This window comes from Lissotriton vulgaris, chromosome 5, assembly GCF_964263255.1.
Source record: "Lissotriton vulgaris chromosome 5, aLisVul1.2, whole genome shotgun sequence".
Taxonomy (NCBI): domain Eukaryota; kingdom Metazoa; phylum Chordata; class Amphibia; order Caudata; family Salamandridae; genus Lissotriton; species Lissotriton vulgaris.
The window spans coordinates 525,022,203-525,046,616 of NC_141693.1; the positions used below are offsets into that span (position 1 = coordinate 525,022,203).

Below are 24,414 nucleotides of genomic sequence, written 5' to 3' on the forward strand. Positions count from 1 at the left end.
TGCAACAATGGCGGGCGGACTGGAGTCCCCCCACCATCGTAATTGACCCCTAAGTTCTTAGAGAATGTGCAAGACTGGAACTAGAAAACCCGAAGGTTGTTAAAGGAGCAGAGTCCATACAACTACATACAACTTTCCATACAACTACCAGAATAGAGAAGGTGTGTGGAAGCACCGATGATGATGTGTTCAACCACTTGTTGTGGTGGTAGAGGAGTAGAGGAGAGTAGATAAGAGTCTCATATCACATGGATTAAAAATCAGAGAAGGGACAACTATTGAGCGGGGATTTTATAGAAAAACCTATTAAATAAAGCTTGTCAAAAACTGTGAAGTGAGTGGCGTATATCAGTCAGCTTCATAGTATACCCTAGAGTTGTGATTTTTGATAAATGTCCAAGATTGCTTTGAGTGAGTAAGTGAGTTGAGAATCGGATTTTGTCTTTTAGAAAGTCTGTCTATTGACACTGCCTAGAGATGTTTAGGTGCTTTAAAGATATATAGATATTAAGGCTCTCATTATGAGTGAACTATTAATATCTCTTTTTTTCCTCACCCTAGACTTACCATTATGGTGTTCCTAGTAATTTCAGGGGTGGGGAAATGTAAGGAATTACGTACAAGATGTTGGGGAATAACATGTGGCATTCCAGCTTTCCACAGCAATTCTCACATGATTTCCCCCGAAAAAATGACCACAAAGGTCAATTCTCTGTGTGAAACACGCATAGGGCCTGAGCCACAATGGTAAGCTTACATGTTTATGTAAATTTACTTTATGTGTAGTATTCACAGACTACAAGTTTAATTTAACTAATAGTAGCTTTCCGACTGCAGAGACTCTGCAGTAAGGGCGGAGAACTCCACACATAAAAAGATAGGACATGAGCGCGAAGTCCCCGTAGATGTAAAATTGCTAGTAGTAAAACTAAACTCGTAGTTTGTGAATACCAAATCATAGTAACTTACACAAAGGCCCAGAATGTATAATTCTGATGGGTCATCAGAATGTATAGGTTAAGCGTAAAGACAGCCTACAGAGAGGTTAGCTAGCTGAGACTATCCCCAAAGCTTCAGGACAAGTAGAATTGATGCTTTTGAGTCAGGTTGGGCCTATAGCAGGTTATTTTTCATCCCTATCTGTGTGCCGCAGTCTCCAGACTCAACAGCAAGAAACTACCAGGTGTAGAAATAATAATAAAGCTACAATTAGGTGGAGCTTGACGCAGACTATCAATGTACACAGTATCACAAGCAAGGTGGGCCAAATTGCTCAAAAAGCAACAAAACAGCAAAGCCTCGACAAGGGGAGGGGCGCAAAAACATTTGAGCAGAGTAATGAAAATCTGTGCACTGGCCTTTCCACGCTTGCAGGGTTCATAACAAATCCCTCCCTATTTAAGTATGATGTAATTATGAATGATTTTCAGCGCCATGCAAAATGTGACAGAAGTGTATTTGAAAAGTGAATTATGGCAACAAACTGTCCATTAACCAACCAAGCTTTGAAAATCAGAAAACCACTCATTTTTGGCAATTCTATTTTTCAACAGATGGGAAAGTTGAAGTAACGAAAGAAAACATGAAGCTCTGCACCATGGGTCCAGGAAAGGTATTCGGCGAGCTTGCCATCCTGTACAACTGCACGAGGACAGCGACAGTCAAAAGTAAGACTTCTCTCTTTTTAAGATGGCAAGAGGTAGCTACATCTCATCAGCCGCGGCCCATTGGGGTAAGAGTGGTGCGGCGGTGGGGCCGGGTTGGGGGAAAAGACAGATGACCATGATGGAAAATTTAATAAATAATACATTTTCCATCGCCGTTATCTGTCGAAATTCTCCGCCACCCAACCCCACCACCTCACCGCTCTTTTCTGCATAGGCCGTGGCTGCATCTCATATGATGTGTTACCTGGAAATAACATCGCACTGACCTACCACTGCATTATAAGGAAAGCACGATTTTACTGTTCTTAATTCCACTTATGCATAACTCTTAAGTTAAGGGTGGTTTGAGTTACAAGATTAGTAACTATATACTTCCCTTGCAATTTCAGTGTAAGGTCGATGTTGCTGGTGGAATGTTAAGGCAGGTCGATTTTAACAACCTCAATATAGTGTCATACACCTTTAAGATGCTCCATCCACAGTATAAACATGAAGTCTTGAGATATGCCAATGTTATTCCTATGAATTTGAATCATAACTATTTCTTGAATGAGTTGGTGCAATTTATTCCTGGAAATTAAGGAGTAAGTCTGGTGTAAGTCACACCCACCAAAAAAACACAGTAAATCTGTTCTCATATCTTCAAACATGCTGACCTTCTCCAACTTTTGTGCAACACCATTTGAAAATTGCAGTGTTCAATCTTGCATGGTGAAAACTATTTGATTTCTCGCATTTGAGCACTGTTCACTCAGGTTTTGCAAAAGTTGTTTCCTATTTAGGTGGTCTGTATTATTTAAAAAAAAAAAGAAAATAGTTGCTGGGGCTGAAAGAATTGTTTTTAGCTTATCAAGTCCTCTGGCCTGAAGCTGAATCTGCTAAAAGGATCGCTAATTTCTGTTGCAACTTTTAAACATTTATACTCATACTTGTCTTTCTGCTTGGAGAATTTGATCGCACAGGGCGCCACTTATTTCTCTCAACTGCAGGCAAAATTAGCTATTTGCTTCACTTGAGTTGATATGTTCTCAAATTACGCCTGCCTGAGAGAAAATCATTAGAGTCGGATTAAGAAAGGACTTGAATAAGTACAAACTAAAAATGTGTTTGCACATGTCAAGATTTATTTGTCCTATTGCAAAGAAATATTAATTGTTTAAACCAAATATTGTCAGAGGAAAAAGAAACACATCAGCGCCGTACTCCAAAGCCGAACTGCAGCGTTCTAATGTGTGATCTGTATTTTGTTAAACTGATAAGTACTCAACTCTGTCTGCAGTTTATGGAAATGACCTGTATTCATTTTGGGCAAATAATTTATGAATCATTTGATGCTCGTGTTTTACAGTGCTTAGGGGCACATGCATCATTGTTTTTTTGTGGTCGCAAAGAGTCAGAGACCACAATTTTTGTATCATCCCAAATGGAAAAGTCGCTATTTAAGTAATCGCAAAGTTTGCGATTACTTAATTGCAATTGCATTTAGCGAATCACAAATAAAATTGTGAGTTCTATGATGCACACAAACATACCCTTGGGGCATGTATGTGTGCAACATGTTTTTAATTGCACTTTCAGGGGTGCATCATGGTGTCCTTTTGCCACCCTTACACCCTTGAAATTGCATGCACAATTTGCGAGTACCTATTTGATACTCGCAAATTGCGCATGCAATTTCCATTGATACCTATGGGCTTCTAGGCCCATATGAATGAAGGGGAAGCCATTCCATATTTGCTATTTCCAATTTGCGAGTTGCATATAAGGAATGTGTAGGAATCACCATTTTTTTTGCGATTCCTACATGCATAAGGAATTGCGATTCATAATTGTGATTCCTTAGAAATCGCAAATTAGGAATTGCAATTCCTTAGTTTGATGCATATGGCCCTTAATTTGCAAAACAGACAATGCGAGCAGGGGTTGATGAATACCAGGGATCCCACTTCTTCTGCCTCTTTCTGCCACCACCCTAGATTTCCTGTCTCTTTGTCCTGCCTTTGCAGGTTCTCTTTTATGCCTGTCTTCTCCCATTGTCACACAATTTATATTATTAGTGTCCTTCGTTCTTTTTTCTTCACCTTTTACTCTCTTGATCTCGTCATGGTCTGTTATGAAAAATAAGTCCCAGCTCCCAAAATGTGTGCCAGCGCTCATCACCAGTAACCATCCGCCCTCAGTATGGGGACATACACTGTCCACATAGAACAGTAGGAAGTTTACGAGCCATACTCTTCCCTCCTTGTTTCCTGTGTGAAAGAAGTGAGAACAGCCAGGTCTCAGTGCTTACATTACTCTCTCACATGGTGAGAGTACCATGGCTAGTGAAGGTGCTAAAGAGGTTCCCTTTGATGCAAGTGCTCTAGGAAAGTACCCTTCAATTAAATCCTAAAAGTAATACAAAGCCTTTATCCAATTAACCAGATTGTATTTTTGGAATCTCATGACATGAGTCTTTGCATTAGATGCACAGACATTCAAATATTATTAATTTATTGTGCTTTCACTCCTTTGAAGGGGCATCACAACCTACGGGGATTTGCTATGTCGCCAGTTTCTTAAGATGAAAATTTAGGATTATGTGCTTATGGAAAGTACTGAAACGAGTGACCTGGATGCTCATGAGGGCATATAGATTTGTTAAATTGGTCAATGCAGGTAGAAAAGCCTTGATAACCTTCATGTTTAATGCGGGTGGAATAAACACAATTTATGATTGGTTTTACAACAGTGCTGGGGTCTTTTTGGGTCGGATTGGCACTGCAGAAAAAAGGGAAAGAGAAACATTAGCTTGTGAATGCATTAGTTTATAGGTACATATTCATGAAAGCAACAATGGTCTTCTGCAGCTTATTGAACGACAGATGTCAGCCTGTCATCTGAATACTGTTGTCAGGGATTTCCAGTTCTCAGGAGCACTCAATTTTTTAGGGGAACTCCATTATCATGCCCACTGAAGATCTTGAAAAAAACAGGATGCCTTTTCCTGATTGTTATACCTTATTCGGTGTGCCTCTCCCCCTGGGGGTGGCCACCTCTGTGTGTACAAAGATTGTGCAGTCTTATTTAGGTTACCAAATTTACAACATGAACTAACAACCCTTCAGTGTCATAGGGGACCATATATGAAACAAAGACTTGTTTAAAAGTTGTCATACATTTATTCAAAAAATATTTTTGTTAAAAAAGGTCATAGTACTACAAAACTGTTGCATTAAAAACCATTACACGATATATGTTCAGTTTATACAAACAATATTAATAACACATTTCTTAAAACCAATTTCAGTTATTTTTTAAAAAAAGGATTTTTCCTTATGCAGCATTATTTCCAAAAAACATATTTGTACAAAGGTAATAAAACACAAATGATAGGAACAAACTGTCGACGCGGCGTTTCGGTGCCTCTTAAGTTCTTGCACCTTCTTCAGGACTCGTTCCCTGATTGGTCACATCCAGGTGGTGTTCCCTGGATCTTTTTGATCATATGAGTCTGTTTAACCTCTGCTCATATTTTCCGTTCCCTTCATTCATATGGGATTTTTTCACAACCAATATTCTTGGTCTTTCCTCAGAGACTATGGAAATTAACCACTTCAGTACGGTTATAGTTTCCAATTCTACTTTAGTTATCAGGAGGATGCCTCTGGGAGCTCCCTTTCTTTTGGGTTGGATACTTCACACACCTGCTCCGTCTCATTGAGATTTTAGAGTTACTCTTAGTTTACTTCACTCTTGGGGATGGTGGTCTTTAAGTTGAAGCCTTTTAACTTGGCTTGTATTTTTAGTGAAGGGAGCTGAGCTGCGTGGCGTCCTCCTGGTCTCAAGAGACCAGGAGGACGCCACGCAGCTCAGCTCCCTTCACTAAAAATACAAGCCAAGTTAAAAGGCTTCAACTTAAAGACCACCATCCCCAAGAGTGAAGTAAACTAAGAGTAACTCTAAAATCTCAATGAGACGGAGCAGGTGTGTGAAGTATCCAACCCAAAAGAAAGGGAGCTCCCAGAGGCATCCTCCTGATAACTAAAGTAGAATTGGAAACTATAACCGTACTGAAGTGGTTAATGTCCATAGTCTCTGAGGAAAGACCAAGAATATTGGTTGTGAAAAAATCCCATATGAATGAAGGGAACGGAAAATATGAGCAGAGGTTAAACAGACTCATATGATCAAAAAGATCCAGGGAACACCACCTGGATGTGACCAATCAGGGAACGAGTCCTGAAGAAGGTGCAAGAACTTAAGAGGCACCGAAACGCCGCGTCGACAGTTTGTTCCTATCATTTGTGTTTTATTACCTTTGTACAAATATGTTTTTTGGAAATAATGCTGCATAAGGAAAAATCCTTTTTTTAAAAAATAACTGAAATTGGTTTTAAGAAATGTGTTATTAATATTGTTTGTATAAACTGAACATATATCGTGTAATGGTTTTTAATGCAACAGTTTTGTAGTACTATGACCTTTTTTAACAAAAATATTTTTTGAATAAATGTATGACAACTTTTAAACAAGTCTTTGTTTCATATATGGTCCCCTATGACACTGAAGGGTTGTTAGTTCATGTTGTAAATTTGGTAACCTAAATAAGACTGCACAATCTTTGTACACACAGAGGTGGCCACCCCCAGGGGGAGAGGCACACCGAATAAGGTATAACAATCAGGAAAAGGCATCCTGTTTTTTTCATAATTGTTGACCCAGTCCTTTTCCTGACAGAAAGGGTAGCTCCCTACTCATAACTTTTCCACTGAAGATCTTGGAAATATTATGGCTGTTCCCAACTACCACACTGAGCACTAAGCCATACTCTACTGTACTGGTTGGTCCATGTATAGTACCCTAACACAAAGGCAAATTTCCAAGAGGCTTACGTGATACTTCCTTATCCAGCTCAGAAAAAAGGTCCTGCAACGAAGACGTAACCTACAATTTCAACACAGCATTGTGTCTGTTGGTTGTTTAACCCCTTGCCTGCGGTCGGAATTCCGCTCCTGTGCGGCACATTCCGATCGCCGGCGTGGTCGTGACTGGTCCCGGCCGTCATCAGCACACGAGCACTGTGTGCCATGACGACGGGAGCCGTCACCTACATGCAAGGGGTTAATGGAGAGATAGAGTGCTCTAACGGAAAAATATTGACACGCCACCATGTCCCCGGGATAGGAGTTCTGGAATTGACAGCATTTGCTCAAGAGCATATACATTTTCTTATTTTTTAACATCCCTTTGTCAGCATTCATTAAAACTGAAAGTATACTCACTACCTAAACGTGCTCCTAAATATGTGACCTGTGTCACAAGTGGAGTTTCTTAAATGTGGGATGATGCTGGATTTAAATTGAAAATGAGTGTAGGAACTCCCAAACAGCCAATGTTTGCAGACTTGATTTCCTATAGGTATTTGCTCTTTTATATAATTAGCCATTTAGTTGGAAATCTGGGAGGCAAACACTTGCGCTCGCGGATGATGTTAACCTTACTACAGTCATCTGGTAAAGAAAAGAAATGCATAGATGAATCCCTCTGTGGTTCAATGGAAGGTAAAACATACCACAGCCTTTACATTGCACCGTAGTTTAATTACTCCCACACACTGATGGGCTCCTGGCAGAAATGACCAAATTGAATCGAGGAGTTAGCATCTATCTCTAAAAAACCAAAATTGTGAACTGTATCTGGGCATTGTTTTCACAGCCTCCTCTGTAATGCCAGTTTTCACTGATAAAGGCAAGGGGTGGATAGGGGTGAATGGAATTCGCATAGTTCACCTCCCCATTGTCAGGGCCCAATAAGGTGGTCTGCTTTCGAACATCACGGTAGGTGGGTAACCTGAATGACACCACACCACAAGTATTGTTTTTCTGCCACGGGTTGCGGAACCCTGGGCCATTGTTTCACTCCTCCCGTTACGTCAGTGCCATTACCACCATGATCCTAAATTGTTCCCTAGAGACCCCTCACTCACGAGGCGGCCATGGAACAATCCAACCCGGAAACAGAACATTCATAACATTTGGCACAGTTGAGGAGAGTAATTCACCTGTGGGGTATACGCATTGGCAAGCACAGCAGACAGCACTGCTGTGCAATATTTAATGGTATTGTGCAGTACTATTGGATGGGAGGCAAAGATCCAGCGCCACTAGTCTCTGCTGCCAAAAAATTAGTTAGCAACATGCGAGGTATTTGTTAATGAAATACTATGCCGCCCACCTAAGTATAAGGCTTGTCAATATTCATCATCAATTTTTCCTTGATTTGGTTTGTTCATTTTTTATTCTTGCCACATGTGTTTTACTCTGCACCATGTGAATATGCTTTTTTTTCAATAAAAAATTACTGAAATAAAAAAAAAAGAAAATTTAAAGAAAATAATTTTCTGAATCAGACTGCGGAAACAATTCCCTAGTCTAAGAACCTCTCTGAAAAGGGCGCTTTTCTTTCACAAATGCATATTTTAAAAGTAAATGTAAAAGAAAACCCAAATATTAAAATGTGATGTTACGAAAAAAATGGAAAATGAACCCAGAGCTTCAAATTATATGATTTTAATGGGATTCCTGTACCCCTAAGGCATCAGTCCAAGTGTGTACATGGAAATAATTCCCTTGTGTATAGAGAGTGATACTGCTGTCAGTCCTTTCCCTCTCCGTACAGTCTCAGATGCAGCGGTAATAATTTGCACCTATATTGTTTTTCTCATGCATATGTATCCCAAGGTACATCAAGCACCGAAGGAAACTGAACCTCAAGTCCCTACTAAGCGAAAACAAATAAAAATTGCTTCAATCTATCATCATCATTGTCATCTTTCTTACAATTACAAAGAAAAATGCAGTGAATGTAAAATCTTATATCAAAAAGTCAATATCCTTAAAGGTATTCAGCGCTAGTGTCCCATGCGATCCTCAAAGTGGGCTGATGTTGACTTTTATTCAATTTAAAATGACAGCCGAAAACTAAAAATAATCGCAGTGTTGCCGCTTGAGGGAGAAGTATCAAACCTATGAAAGAATCAGAAATGAGTTTCAGATAGTGTTTAAAAAGTAAACAAATGGTATCTTGGAATGTATAACTCCTACTGGAATTGGGTGACATCTCAGTTATGATGGCCGAATTTATTTGATATTAAATCTCGGCAGAAAAGTCTTAATGGACACATTTGCATACTTGGAAAGTTGTATGATCGTAAGAAATGTGTTTCATGCTCTACCAGGCCAGAGTAGGAGTTTCTGTTGTCTAATCAAAAGGTGTCCTTTTCTTTTACCCTTCTGTGTGAATGATAACAATTGTCACTCTTTTGCTCTATAAATAAACCACAGAGAACAGGCAAGCTCCAGGTTCATTGGTGTCAATACAGACATTTCACTGTGAATGGCCATTTTTAGCACTGAACCCACCCTTGGTTCACTCTACAGTGTTTCTCAAGATGCTATTCTGATTTCCACTAGGTCTGGCAAGCTCCCCAAGGCAGTCCTGAAAATATGCTCATTAAAATCCTACAGTTCACCATATACCTCCAATACTACATGATCCCTTAAGCCGTGTTGAGGATGTACAACATGAAAAATGAGAGTAAAATCAATTCCTCCCAACTCTACTTTAGATCCTAAGAACACAAGCATACACCGCAATGTCATGCATTTTCTTGCCCGCCCCCCCCATCTGCATATTTATTTCCCTCCTTTCTTCAAAGATTTTCCTCCATTTGTGTCCTATTTTTGGAACCTATATTATTCCATGGGACAATATAAAAGATATATATTGTATCAGTGTAATACACTATCTAATACAAGTGTTTATAAAAATGGTAAACAGCGATTTTTGGAACATACGTATTTGAACAGACTACAAATGTCCCTTTCAAAAGTTAACTATCAATCACATTATTTTTGAAAATTAACAAAATATATGTTCATGCTATGTCCTTATAGTAGAAAGGCACAGCATGAGTGACTCCGTTCCTCATTGGTTATTTTGCTACACAAAGTGTCTGAATTAGATGCTGGCAGAAACAGGAATACCCCTGAAATATGTATAAGCCTTTAACCTATAAGGGCCAAATGTACGACCATTGGAAATTGCAACTTTCAAATTGTGACAAATTGCGAGTCGCAATTTCCAATGTACAACAGTGTCTGAGACACTGTTAGCAATTCCCAATGGGGTCACAAATTGCATGCCTCGTGAATATTAATGAGGCTGTCGCAATTTGAAAACACATTGGGAATGGCGGGCATCCCCAGGGATGGTGACCTTCTGGGGTCAGCAGACCTCCATGTCTGGGACTGCTTTTAAATAAAGCTGTTTTTTTTTTCAAATGCAGCCCGCTTTCCTTCAAGGAAAACGGGATGCATTTTAAAACAATGCCTGCCCTTAACAAATGTTTTCACAGGCATTCTCAATGGGGAAGAGGTTCCCTGGGAACCCCTTTCCGTTTGCAAGTGCTTTACCATCCTACTGAAGAGGGTGGTAAATTTTGAGTATATTACTACCGCAATTGCGATCGCAAAACATTCTTACATGGCCTATAGGGTCGCTATTAAGAAGTGAACACCCCTTCCTAATGAGTCCCTAAACACTATTTTGCGAGTTCCAAATTATTTGCCTCTCACAAAATAGTTTTAGTACATGACCCACTGAATTTTTGATCTGCAAATGTGTCTGAAACCCATTTGCGCATGCAAAAATCCATCTTAAATCCGGACCCTAGCACTGAGTAGGGTGCATATCAGTAGCTTCAGCACAAATATGATGCAGTTGTATATTTGTATTGACATATTTATAAATCAGGTGTAATTGCTCCTTGTTGTACCTTTTTCTAGATTAAATTGAATTGTGTTCCTGAAAATCCTATATAAAGGAATCCCATCCACAGCAATCATATATCTATTTAAACTACTGTTTGATCATGTTAGTCCCAAAGGAAACCTATCTTTTAGATTATTTTATTAATTGTGTTTGCATTGTGCTGAATATCATAGTTTAGACATTTCTAAGGGCTATCTATGAAAGTTGTTAGAATTACCCACTAAAGTGGTACTCAGTTTGCCATGGTCATCAGAGTGAAGATTTTAGTTGCCCTGCAAGGATTCAAGCTCATGGCCTGCCTATCACATCATATAACAGAATTGAATGCCAAAATAGCTGCTCAAACTTGCTACATAGATACATGCGTGTAAGCACACACATGTATAAAAGTGTTTCTATTCTCTTACAAAAATACATTCAGAATAAGCATAAGGATAATTTTTAAATTGGAAAGAGAATTCAATTATTTCCCTTGCGTTTGTAAAGTATTCCCTCAGATGCAATGACAGGAGTTGGTGTAATGCTATTGCCTCTCAGTTATATTAATTCCAGAAAGAATTACATCCACTGTTAACTCAGGGAAGCAGTGTTAAAATTCTCCAACCAAGCCTGCTTGAGTTCACATTTCTATTGAACCATTCATTTCTTCAGCCCAGAGGGTATGATTTTCCTTTCAGTCACAGCAGATGAACACCTAGAAAATACAGTCTATGTAATATGTTTTTTAAGTCACAAAATGTATGTTTTTAAGGAAATGTAAAGACAAGCAAGAACAGTTATTTTGCCATAATATTTTGAGAGTAACAACACATCTGCACGTGCTTAAAGCTTCAGCGATTTAAACAATGTATTTGATTAATGATTTCATAAGCAACCTAGGGCCAGGCAGCAAGAACTCTAGGATTCAACAACTTTTTAAATCAATGAACCAGCATGATCAATTTCTTATAATATTAAAACAATTACAACCTTTCAACTATTACACGTGAGTTAACATAATTTAAATAAATTGCATTTATTTGTAAAAATATAAAAAAATCGCAAAGAATTATTTTTCTTTCTTTGCAATTTAAGCCCTATAATCACATAATGTGCCTGTAGGGTAGCAATGTGCCTGGATGGTGAGGTTTGTTGGCTTCCGCTGGCTTGAAGATTCCTCTTTTGTTCGCGCCAAATTGATGGAAGGGTTAGATAATTTTGTATTGTTAATAATGTTTGGCAAATCAGATATACAGTGTCCTTTTCTCTTTCATAGATTCATTATTTAATGCCTTTATAACTTTGTTTTATATTTCACAAAATTATAATGTTGTTTCACTCACAATTTCATTTTGCTTGCTAGCAAGACATCATTGCTTTGAGCAGCCTTAGTATCTTTAGTATATCGGCTATTATTACCTAATGCTTTCAGTATGATTGTTTTGATACATTAATCCTGGTCTCCTTTGTATTTTTGAAAATAGTATGCAGTCCATCCATCCATCAAATGATCATTTTGTTGAAATTACCATTGAAAGGTTCAGATCTTGTACTCCTATTGTCAACACTTTTGGAAAATGACTAGTTTCTAATTTGATGCAGATAGCAAACCCACATAACGACACCATTGTGCTTGATATGAATGTAGTTCTAATCTTTTATGTAACTCGTAGTATATAAATGATTTGGATTTGGCCACTCTTCTAAATTCTGTACTTCAACCTCTACCAAATTGGAGTGTGTATTCAGTCACAGAATTATCCTTTTGGAAAGAAAATACAGATCACTTGCCAAGCAAATTATAATTCTGATAACATTTCTACATTTTGAAACCAAGTGACTAAAAGTGTTGGGAAGGCTGACACGTTCTTCATTTGATCATTCTTACTAGCTTGCTTTTTTTCTACTTCCTTCGCGGATGTGCCATCATTTGCAAAGTCTTTGATTCTCTTTTCTGTCATATTCAATCGCCACTCTACTCGATGTATTGGTTAAAAAGATCTTTATTTGATGAATTGTGAAAACGGTGAGGTTGGATGAAAACTCTTCTATGATGTTAAACCTAAGTTATCGGAAATCTGCAGGAAATTCCACAAACCCCTATTAGCTGCCTCTTCTCATATCATCTGTTTCAGTAGTGATGGCGTCATTGCCAACCAGCTGCTCGTTCACCATTTCCACAGCTATTCCAGTTTAAGGGGCTTGACCCTCATAAACACTCTATTATGCATCAACAATGGTAGCATAATTACCACATAAGTTCTTCCAAGCCTCTATGTTCTTGGTTTTTTCTTGCCGTACAACATGCTGTACTCCATGCACATTCCCACTAGCTGTTAAGGGCTTCAAAGGATAACACTCTATAATAAGTGATTAATAGTTACCCAACAAATTAATTCATACACCTTACCGAAATGTTACTGGAGTTAAGTGGAGATAGAATCTGGAAATCTCTCCAAAAACTAAATACTTATATTCCCACAAATTACCTGATATATGGCATAGAGTAGTAGCTCAATCCTTAAACCATAGGACCAGGGAGTCTGTTTAATAGCCCAGAAAAATCTAAGTAAGGTTAAATAAAATGTACAGAATAAATGATCTCATCTCTGTTCCATTGATTTGGTTGAAAAGTGTTTGAACAGTGCTTGGTGGCTTCTCTGTTATAAATGAAGTGTCAGGTTACATTTTAGTGAAGATGAATTAAATGTAGCATGGTGCGTAGATTTTGTTTTTCATGTATTAAGTTAAAAAGTTTAACATTTCTGCCATTTCAAGCGACTGATTTTATCTAACGTCTGAAAAGCACTTTGGACCGTTAATTTTTAATAGAGAAACATTATAAAAATACAATTTTAGCTCTCATTTCCTACCTGAGGCACTTGGGTTTTTCTGCTGGGGTTGGAGGTAAGAAACATACGAAAAAGCTGAAGAACACATATAATTTCTACTACTGGTATTAAAAACACGAAATGAGTTCTTCCTCTCTCGAACACAGACAGCGTGAGTGATAAACTGCAGACAGTTTTTTTCAAATAAAATTACAATTTACACACTGCACACAAAGATTAAGCCTTTCCTCTTACTACACATTTTTGCACAAAATGCGAATTCTTTCGAACAGCATATGTTTGTAAAATAATTCAGGAAGCCCACAGTTAGGAAGAGCTGCTATTTATTACGTTACTCTATCAAAACTCTCAAGTTCTCAGTTTTAATATTGTATCTATTTATGGCAATGCCAAATGGTTATATAGGAATTTCCGGAGATATGTGGTGAGTCGACCGGGTTAAAAAAACTGTGGGTTAAGGCACCTACTTACACCACCTACTCAGTTGGCTCAACCTTTTACTCTTTTGGTGTTTATACAAGAAATATCATTGAATTGAGTTATACTAATATTTATAAAATGCAAAGTGTATAATTATATTGGTAGGGGAGTTAAAGAATAATAATTCACCTCCTAAGGGTGGTCTTTTTATACTAGGAAGGCTGGGGATGGGAGCCTTTTCTATATATTTATTTTCCCAAGGTATCCTACTAATGCCTATCACTTTCTTCTAGGACCTTACAGTGCATAATTGGCCATTGTCATTCATCATTGATGCTCACATTTCAGGGAGTCTGTGCATTGATGTTATTCTCCAGCAGATCTTCATTTGTTTATGCCATAATGCTTAGACCTTGCATCATTTGGCCTGGTTTCTCCTGACATTTGGCTTCTGGCCTCCTATTTTTGATTGTGTACTGGACTTTGTTTTTTGCTGGTGTTTGCAATCTGGGAACTTTACCACTACTGACCAGTGCTACAGTGCATGTGCTCTGTTTCTAAAATGTAATGGCATTTGGTTTCTCCATCATTGGCATATTTGATTTACTCGTAAGTCCCTTGTTCAGTGTACTACATGTACCTTGGGTCTGTAAACTAAATGCTACTAGTGGACCTGCATACTAATTGTGCCCCCCACATGAGTAGCCCTCCAAACGTGTCTCATGCCTGCCACTGCAGAGCCTGTGTGCACAGTTTTTAACTGACATGTCGACCTGGGAAGAACACCTATTTGCCGGGCCTAAACCTTACTTTTTACTACATGTTAGTCACCCCTAAGGAAGGCTCTAGGTAGCCTCAGGGGCCGGGTGCTGTGTATTTAAAAGGTGGGACATGTGCTGTTAAGTTTTACATGTCCTGGTAGTGAAAAAACACTATATTTGCATTTCACTACACTAAGGCCTATCTCTCCCGTAGGTTAGCCATGGAGCTTCCAGTTGGGAGCTGACAGAAAATTGATGTTTGGTGTCTCTTTTAGTGAAGATGTTTTTGAAATTGAAGGCCTGAAAATGACACTTTTAGAAAGTTGCCGTTTTCTTTCTTTAACCAATCAGTGCCTCTGTCAAGTCTGGTTTGGATTACAGTTGGGCTTTGTGAATTCACTCTAGACAGTCACACAAAGGGAGCTGAGGTGTGCCCTGTATATCCTAATGGCCCATCACCAGGCTGATGGGTTTTCCTGACCTAGAGTGGTGGGAGGAGTTGACACTTGCACCTGAGTAGGGTTGTGCCTGTCCCCCCACAAAGAACTGCATATCCCCCTGGAGTGTGTCTGGACCAGGGCCGGGATGGGCACTGTCTTGTGCACTACAAAGAACTGCCTTTGAAGCCTCCCTACTTCACAGGCCAACATGGGTATACAAACTGGATCCCTGAACCCATAACAGTAGAAACACTTCTACCAGGAAGAAGAGCTTTTGGACTGCCAGGAGGGAGAGCCCCATTGCTGCTTCTTTGCTTTGTTGGCCTGCTGTCTGCTGCTTCTTGCCTGGGAGTGAGAGGACTGGGCTTTACGCTCTCTGCACTCTGCTTACTAAAGTTTCTCCAAAGGCTTGAGTTGAGCTTGCCTCCTGTTGGAAATCTCCATGCCATCAAATACTTCACCTGCATCTTGCTACTAGCACCTAGGCTCCTCTGCTGTGAGTCCTGACCTGCCAAGTGGTGCCAAACCTAGTCCTGGATCCTAGGAGGTGATTCGGGTGCTGCAACCAAGAAATCAATGCATCAACTCTAAACCTCATTTTGGAACCGGCGCATCCCTGAAAAATCGATGCATAGCCACTGCCAGCACTCGCTGAGTGCACAACGCAATGGCCGCGACTTACAAAGCAATAGTCCTGCAGTGCCTCTGAAGTACAACTGCTGCGTGAGTCTCGAGCACCACTTCACCGAAGTCTGTGACGCACGACTCCAACTCCAACGCAGCACCTGCGGTCTCATGGTTCAACATCAACACCTTGGAACTGACCCACAGCACTGTGAGACTGATGCATCAAAGACTATGTGTTGCCTCCAGGAACCGAGGTCATGCACCTGCAACCAACTCATCACCTCCCCAATGACCCATATTGTCCCAGGACTGATGCATCCAAGGTACTGTACTGGGGTCCGTGCGTCTTCCATTGCCAGCCTGCACTCACTTCTTTGCGGTCGGATTGATCTCGTGGATTTGTCTCGGTCAAGCATGACCAAATAGCACCAGTTGGAGGTATTGTTTTCTAAGCGCTATACCTGCATTTAATATCAATGGTTCTTATCTTGACTTGGGTATGTTGGATTTTTGTAATTCTGGTTTTTTTACTCAGATAAATATTGACTATTTTTCAGAAATGGTGTGGAGTACTTTTGTGGTGTTTCACTGAGTTACTGTGTGTGTGTGTGTGTGCATAAATACTTTACACATTGCCTCTTAGTTTAGCCTGACTGCTCTGTGCCAAGCTACTAGAGGGTGAGCAGAGGTAAAATTAGTGTGTACTACACTTACCCTGACAAGAGTGTAGGTCCCTACTTTGACAGGGTGCAAACCACTCCCAACTAGAGACCCCATTTCTAACACCAACAGACTGAGGTTATATATCTGCCTTACTCTAAGTGTTCAAATCCAGTAAAGCTGTCATCTCCTTCTGTGCCAGCTCTGCCCCATGAGCTCTAAGACAGTCAAAGCAAAATGTCACGATCCTCTTTTGTACCTCAGACGCGCGCTGGTAGGCTAAGCTTCTGTTAAATACTGCTGCTTGAAAACTTGTTTTTAAACTGGGAATTTGATTTTATTGATATTGTTTTCCTTATACTTACCCACACTCTGCTTCTCGATCCCACTCCCCGGTCCACCGCGAGACTAGCTCCTTTGAGTGGAGGGAGGGTGGGATAATTTCCGGTCACAGAGGGAGGTTAGCGCTCTAGTGCTACCTCCTCTATAAAAACAGATGCCAACAAAGACGCGCGCAGTGGATGTTTCGGAGGCGCGCCATAGGCAAGCCCGTGTGCGTCCGTCCGCACCCGGGAGTCACCAGGAGCCAGGAACTCTGGTCCTTTTTTCCGGTAAAAGTTGCTCCTTTGGTGAGACGGACATACTCTGCAAAAGATTTGGCAGAGATGAGGCCTTCCTCTTGCCCTTCTAAAGGTATAGGTTCTTGGCCCCTGTGCGAACGTCCCTTTTCGTGTCGGGCATGTGGTTTTCAGGCCACTATTGATATCAAGACTCCTATTATTTTGGGCCTGACTGATACATCTCTCTATTCCCCATTAACTAACTTAGCTAATTCTTCCACCAACCAAGAGCAGAGATGGCGAAGGTTACTGTGTAATGTGAGATCCCTCCCCAAGCATTTCACTGAGGTTTGGGACCTCCTTTACTCGGCTCAGCCTGACCTTGGATTTTTAACTGAAACCTGGTTGAAACCTCACTCGGTCCCCTCGATTGCACTTGCTCTGCCTGAGGGATACAAACTCACTCGTATGGATAGACAGAATAAAACAGGAGGGGGGTTGCTATTGTGCATAGGGAGAATATTAAGATCACTGCTCTGGAACAACTTAGTGACCCGATTATGGAAGTACTGGTTTTCCGTATTGACCCTACCGACCCGTATGAGTTGGAAGGGTGCTCTGGTATATCGACCACCTGGCCCGCTAAACAGTTTCCCCCTCTGTCTCATAAATTAATTGCTCCGCTTGTACTTGCGTGTAGCAACTTTCTGTTGCTAGGCGACTTCAACATCCATAGTGAATGCAGTCTTAATGTGGAAGCAGGGACACTGATAGCAGAGCTTAGCACTCTTGGGTTAACCAAACTCAATGATAGCCCCACACACACAGCAGGGCACACGTTAAACATTGTTTTTTCTAACTCCCCTAATGTCTTCTTAACTCTCTACAGTTTTTACCTTGGACAGGTTATGTGATGATTGAATTTTGTATCCAGGCACCAAGGATGGAAACTCCTGCCATTAAGGGCACCATTGGTTTCTTTAGACAATGGAAGAGAGTTACCTCAGGTAAGGCTACCTTTGTAAAGCCACGGATATCGGAACTTGATAATACTGAGGAAGCGCTGGCCAAGTACAATCTGGCAGTTCTCAGAGCCGTGGACCAGCTAGCCCCTCTGCAATCCTTCCCTAGTACGCCCAAGCATCACCAGAATGCCTGGTATTCCGTTTCACTTTGCATGCAGAAGCGAATCTGTAAGAAGCTTGAAAAACTGTGGCGTCTAACTCATGAAGAGGCAGATAAAACTCGATTTCACGTGGCCCTGGCTGAATATCACGGGAAAATTAAGGCTGCCCGTAAAGATCATATAACCCTACAATTAGCTCAGGCCAATAATGATCCTAAGGTACTATACCGCATCTTAAAGTCTTTTTCGAATCTTAAGGCGTATGAGAACCTGACGGTCCCAACGCAAAAACTATGCAATAATATTGGCATGTTTTTTGTACAAAAAATCGATACCATTTATGATAAAATTGTTCAGTCAGGGGAGCATTCCGATACTTTGACGATTCACGTAAAAACTGGGCAGGTAGATATCCATTTGCTGGGAAGCTTTCCCACGGTGACACAAGCTGAGACTGAATTATTGATCCACCTGGTTAAATCTGGATCACCTCAGGATCCTATGCTGGCAAAAATTACTGCCTCTCTTGCCAACCACCTGTCCTCCTCCATTGCTCATCTCCTCCACCTTTCCCTGCGGGAGGGTAAGGGCCCTTTGGAATGGAAAATAGCACAGGTTATGCCTATCCGCAAAAACATCAAGGCCCCGCTGACTGAGTTTTCCAATATCTGACCTATCTCGCTCCTCCCTTTTATGGGCAAGCTTCTGGAGAAGCATATAAATACTCATCTCTCCAACCATGTCAAACAGACGGACAGCCTTGTCTCATCTCAATCAGGCTTTCGCCCCAAGCACAGCACGGAATCAGCCCTACTAGAGGTAACCGACAACATCAGGATGACCCTAGATAGAGGCCACTCTACTATTCTAGTGCTGTTGGATCTGTCTGCCGCGTTCAACACGGTTTTGCATAGGATCTTGCTCGGAAATTTGGGGGAGGTTGGAGTCGGAGATTTGGCACTCAAGTGGTTGACGAGTTTTCTTTCCTCTAGCACCCAGGCGGTTAACCTTGGCTCATATCGTTCAGCTGCAACAGAATTGTCCAGGGGAGTTCCACAGGGCTCTTGTTCGAGCCCGACTTTGTTTAATATCTATGTGGCTCCCTTGGCCAATCTACTGAGGAACAGTGGGTTTATCCCTGTCTCCTATGCGGACGATACCCAACTGCTTTTTCCATTCACAAAATTCACCCCTTTGGTGCAGGCCACCTTCTCCCAGGGAATGAGAAATATTTATCAGTGGATGAGGAATAATTTTCTACAGTGCAATGTGGGGAATACGGAAATAATGCTTTTTGGGGAAGCCCAACTACTGTGGTCCCCCGACTGGTGGCCTTCAGACCTAGGCACTCCCCCTACCCCAAAAACCCGTGTGAAAAACGTAGGTGTTCGAATGGAGCAAACCCTTACCATGAAAGAGCATGCTGCTCAGACAGCCAGCTCATGCTTTCATGTATTGGGTCTACTATGTCGCATTCTTCCCTTGCTCTCTAACTCATCCAGGAAGACGCTAACCCAGGCGCTTATATTAGCCGCCTGGATTATTGCAATAGCCTCCTGTTGTCAGCTAATGAGACCGCCTTGGACCGTCTTCAGGTCGTTCAGAATACGACAGTCCGTCTGATCCTGAATGCTCCACCTAGGACGGCCTCTCGACCGTTGCTCTGTCAGCTTCACTGACTCCCGATACGGAAACGTGTGCAGTTCAAGGTTCACTGCACCATCCTTAAGGCCATCTTTACCTCTGGCCCCAGTTACCTGGCAGATAAATGTATTTCTTACATCCTGCGGCAGTCTCTCCGCTCAGAATCTAAACACTTCCTCACGGTGCCTAGAATCAAACGAACCAGACAAGGTGGGAAGGCCCTATCTTATCTGGGACCCTGTTACTGGAATAAGCTTCCGTTACAATTAAGGCAATGTATGGATCATCTTCTTTTTAGGAAACAGCTTAAGACCTTTCTGTTTACCTCTGTTCCCTAGCGGCTAGGTTTTTCTCCTTCTGGTGTCCCGTGTAGAGCGCAGAGATATAAGTTCGGGGGTCGATTCTGGCGCTTTATAAACAAATAAATAAATAAATTCCCTTCACTCATTTCAGCAGTTAACATATATTGCACAGCCTCCTCTTTCTATCCCTCATCTGACCTCTCTGTCCTTTAACGGTGTCCCTAATTTGCCCACCTGTTCTCTGTTCCCCCCTTACCAAAACCACCTGCTACTACAGACACCTTTAGATTCTTGTTCCTTCTCAGGCTAAATCAATGTGTGACTCCTTCAAGTGTTATTCCAGGCAAAAAACCTCTTTATTTTGCAAATTAATTGTTTGAATTGCAGCAATGTGGAAAAGTCCTAGATGTACACTTCATAACTCCTTATGGAGTATTTGTCGAAAACCAAATAAGGCAATTATAGCAGAAATATCATATCTGAAAAACTAAAAAACTCTTTAGCAAAAGGCTTTGAGATATCTTGGTGCTATCGACTAGGTCAATTATTATGATTCTCACAATGTGAAAGCAGTGACAACGCCCTATATTCTACAATATGAGTTCCTCTATAAACCAAAATAAATTGTAGCCTGTGTTACCTTGGGCTTTGCTATTAGAAAGTAAAAAATTGATAATATCAAATGTACCTGGGCAATAGCCTTTCTGAGAGGGTGTTAGGCTTTCAAATGATAGGCATTCCGCTATCCTTGGTGAATGTCCCATCCAGAATTTGCATTGTGTAACTGATATTCTAACAAGCATTTGCAATGCAATCGGTCTCGCCTTTGAGACCTTATTATTTAGCTATGCAGCACATTAGCCTGGGTGCTGAAACATCTACTGTTCTTTAACATAGAGGGAAAGTAAGCACCAAACTGTGTGACACTCCACGTATGGGAACACATGGAGAGAAATATTGCCTTTCAGCGGGAAATGGCATAGTCCAAAGCTCTGTTTTTTATATAAAATCAGGGCCTTCGGTGGTCATATCACTGAAAATACAAGATTTAAAAAATATATTATTGTCTACGGGTGCTTGTGGAAGACAATTTCTATGGACTGGAATCTAGAGAATGCTAAAGTGATTCTGGTATTTTACTTACCTCTGCTGGTCGTTTTCTATCAAGAAAGTTAAATAGAGGCAGTTGCCAGAAAAATTTAAAAAAGAAAGTCCCTCAGCAGAAAGCAATTATGGTATTTTACTGACCTCTGCTGGTCATTTTCTATTCAGACTGTTAAAGAGAAGCAGTTGGACAGAAAAAAAAGTCCCTAAGCGGAAGCCACGCCCACTGCGAGGCCACGCCCCCTCTAACGAGTACAAAACGCTGATTGAAAGCGGATTTGGCACTCTTGTGTTGTTATCCTCTGAGGCGGAAGCCGGAGGACTGTATTCGCAACTGTGTTTTAAAATTGCACTTTCTGTCACACTATTCTGATTTTAATCACCGCCGAGCTCACCTGCTTAAAAGCGCCGATCTGAACGCGCTCTGACAGCCCTTCGCGACCACCCCTGAGACAGCGACCCCAGCGCTGAACAGGGAAACGCCCAAAGGCGGTAGCCACGCCCACTGCGAGGCCACGCCCCCTCTAACGAGTACAAAACGCTGATTGAAAGCGGATTTGGCACTCTTGTGTTGTTATCCTCTGAGGCGGAAGCCGGAGGACTGTATTCGCAACTGTGTTTTAAAATTGCACTTTCTGTCACATTATTCTGATTTTAATCACCGCCGAGCTCATCTGCTTAAAAGCGCCGATCTGAACGCGCTCTGACAGCCCTTCGCGACCACCCCTGAGACAGCGACCCCAGCGCTGAACAGGGAAACACCCAAAGGCGGTAGCCACGCCCACTGCGAGGCCACGCCCCCTCTAACGAGTACAAAACGCTGATTGAAAGCGGATTTGGCACTCTTGTGTTGTTATCCTCTGAGGCGGAAGCCGGAGGACTGTATTCGCAACTGTGTTTTAAAATTGCACTTTCTGTCACATTATTCTGATTTTAATCACCGCCGAGCTCACCTGCTTAAAAGCGCCGATCTGAACGCGCTCTGACAGCCCTTCGCGACCACCCCTGAGACAGCGACCCCAGCGCTGAACAGGGAAACGCCCAAAGGCGGTAGCCACGCCCACTGCGAGGCCACGCCCCCTCTAACGAGTACAAATGTGCCAGCCATACCAGCGCAGCGGGAGCGCCTAAGGCAAGCCCGTCTGCGCCCGTCCGCGCACGGCCGGGCCCAGGGCCAGAACCCCTGTCTAAAGCAGCCAACCCAAAGGTAAGCTACTCACGCAGAGAGATTCTAAGTCTTAGACCCCCAACCTCTTCCTGCGATTACATCCATGATCTAAATGGACCTTTCACTCGCTGCTCTCTATGTAAGCCAGCCCAGCTCACGCTCCCCACAAAACCTCACAAATCCGCCTCCCTCAAACTTGCCTCACTAAACTGTCGCTCACTTCCCAAACACGCGACACAGATTAACCATCTCATAGAAGACCTGGAGATAGATATCCTTTTCCTCACGGAAACGTGGCTCGCCCCACAGTCACAATCAGACATGGCACTAGCAACCCCACCGGGCTACTGCATTCAGTCCCTACCCCGCCCCTTAGGCAGAGGTGGTGGTGTTGCCATTATCTACCGAGACTATCTCCACTGTAAAACCAGCGATGCGCAGATTACCGACTCAGAAAGTCTTCACTTCACTATCAAACTAAACCCAACCAACTCATTAACAGGAATACTTGTGTACCGTCCCCCCGGCCTCCCAGGTCCCTTTGCTAGTTCCCTCCTGGACTCAGTCACAACCCAGGCCCACTCCCTATCAAACTTTATGATAGTAGGTGACCTGAACATTCATCTGGAAGACCCTGTAGACTCGGTGGCTAACGACCTGATCTTAGATCTGGCGGCACTTGACATCCGCCTACTCAACTCCGGAGCCACCCACATCAAGGGTCATCTATTGGACCCGGTGTTCACTAGCTCTCCCTTGATGCAAGCGAAGGAGGCCCTTCCCCTCCCCTGGACAGACCACTTCTTAGTCCCCTTCCAACTACCTGGAACTTTCAGGAAACCCCAAAAACCTCCCAGCTACAGCAAGGACAGGACCTGGTTCAGACTCCCCACGGAAGAATGGGCTAAGACCCTTGAAAGGACCACCCCTGCACATGCAGAAGACCCGGCTATTGCAGACAAAAAATTCAGAGACCGGATCACCTCCTCCCTGGACTTAGTACTCCCACTTAGAACTAGGGAAGACAAAAACGGCAAACCTGGTTCGGCCCCGTGGTATACCGCGGACCTCCGAATACTTCGCAAGAATTGCAAAAAAGCCGAACGGCTTTGGAGGAGAAACTGGCAGCATGCCAACAAAGAAGCTTACCAGATCACAGTCAGACTCTATAAAGAGGCCATCAGACAAGCTAAAGCCTCACATTACGACACACGGATACAAGAATCATCCAACTCAGCCAGAGAATCCTTCTTAATCGTAAAGGAGCTGCTTAAAGTCCCCAACACTCCCCCCTCCACCACCCCCAAAGTTGACAGAAGTAATGAGCTAGCGAATTACTTTAATGACAAAATCACCCATATCCTAACCTCCCTCCCATCCCCCGGTCCCACTAGCCACACGGAAAGCCGTTTATCCCTAGACCAGGCTGAAAGCAACCCACGCCCCATACTGCCGACATTCCGGCCAGTAACTTGCCTAGAGGTAGAACGAACCTTAACGAAAATGAAAAGCGGATCAACTCTGGATCCAACACCAATCAGGTTCCTCAAAACCGTAGCCTCAGTCATCGTACCCACTGTCACGGAACTTATCAACAGCTCGCTCGCCCACGGATCTGTCCCCGACAGCTGGAAGAGTGCTGTGGTGAAAGCACTTCAAAAAAAACCTCAGCTAGACCCAGCAGACATGTCTAATTACCGACCAATATCTCTACTCCCTGGTATCAGCAAAGTAACTGAGAAATTGGTAAACACACAATTATCCCAGTTCCTTGAGACCAACAACTTGCTTAGACAATCCCAAACCGGATTCCGCCCGGGCCATGGCACAGACACCGCACTTCTTGCCGTCATTGAAGAAGCAAGGCGCATACTGGATTCAGGAGGATCAGTGGCAGTGATCCTCCTGGATCTAAGCGCAGCCTTCGACACAGTCAACCACCGTGTCCTTCTGCTAAGCATGAGCGGATTTTGCGGATTGGCAATCTGCGAATTTGCGGATTTGCGAACTCGCAATCCGCAAAATCCGCGAATTCCCGCGAATTTGCGGATTTTTTTTTTTTTGTGTTCGCCCGTGTTTCTGCCAGTTCGCGAGGGTTTTTACAATTTCGCAATTTGCGAACTTACCTGTCGGGTCGCAAGTTTTGCGAACTTGTTGTTTCTACGTGTCCAACCTGTTTGGGACACTCTTCTTCATCACTGCCACTCTCTGTCACCACTGCCACTCTCTGACTACTCATGCCACCCTCTGGCCCACCCATGCCACCCTCTGTTTCATCACCACACCCTCT

At 42.3% G+C, this 24,414-nt stretch overlaps 1 protein-coding gene across 1 annotated transcript in view; it reads left to right on the plus strand.

Moving 5' to 3' along the window:
- PRKG1 (protein kinase cGMP-dependent 1) overlaps window positions 1-24,414 on the plus strand; it is a 1,912,306-nt gene that overhangs the window by 643,745 nt on the left and 1,244,147 nt on the right. Inside the window, exon 3 of the mRNA XM_086921971.1 lies at window positions 1,554-1,667. Coding sequence (XP_086778097.1) covers window positions 1,554-1,667 — 114 coding nt within the window. The remainder of the gene's footprint in view (window positions 1-1,553; window positions 1,668-24,414) is intronic.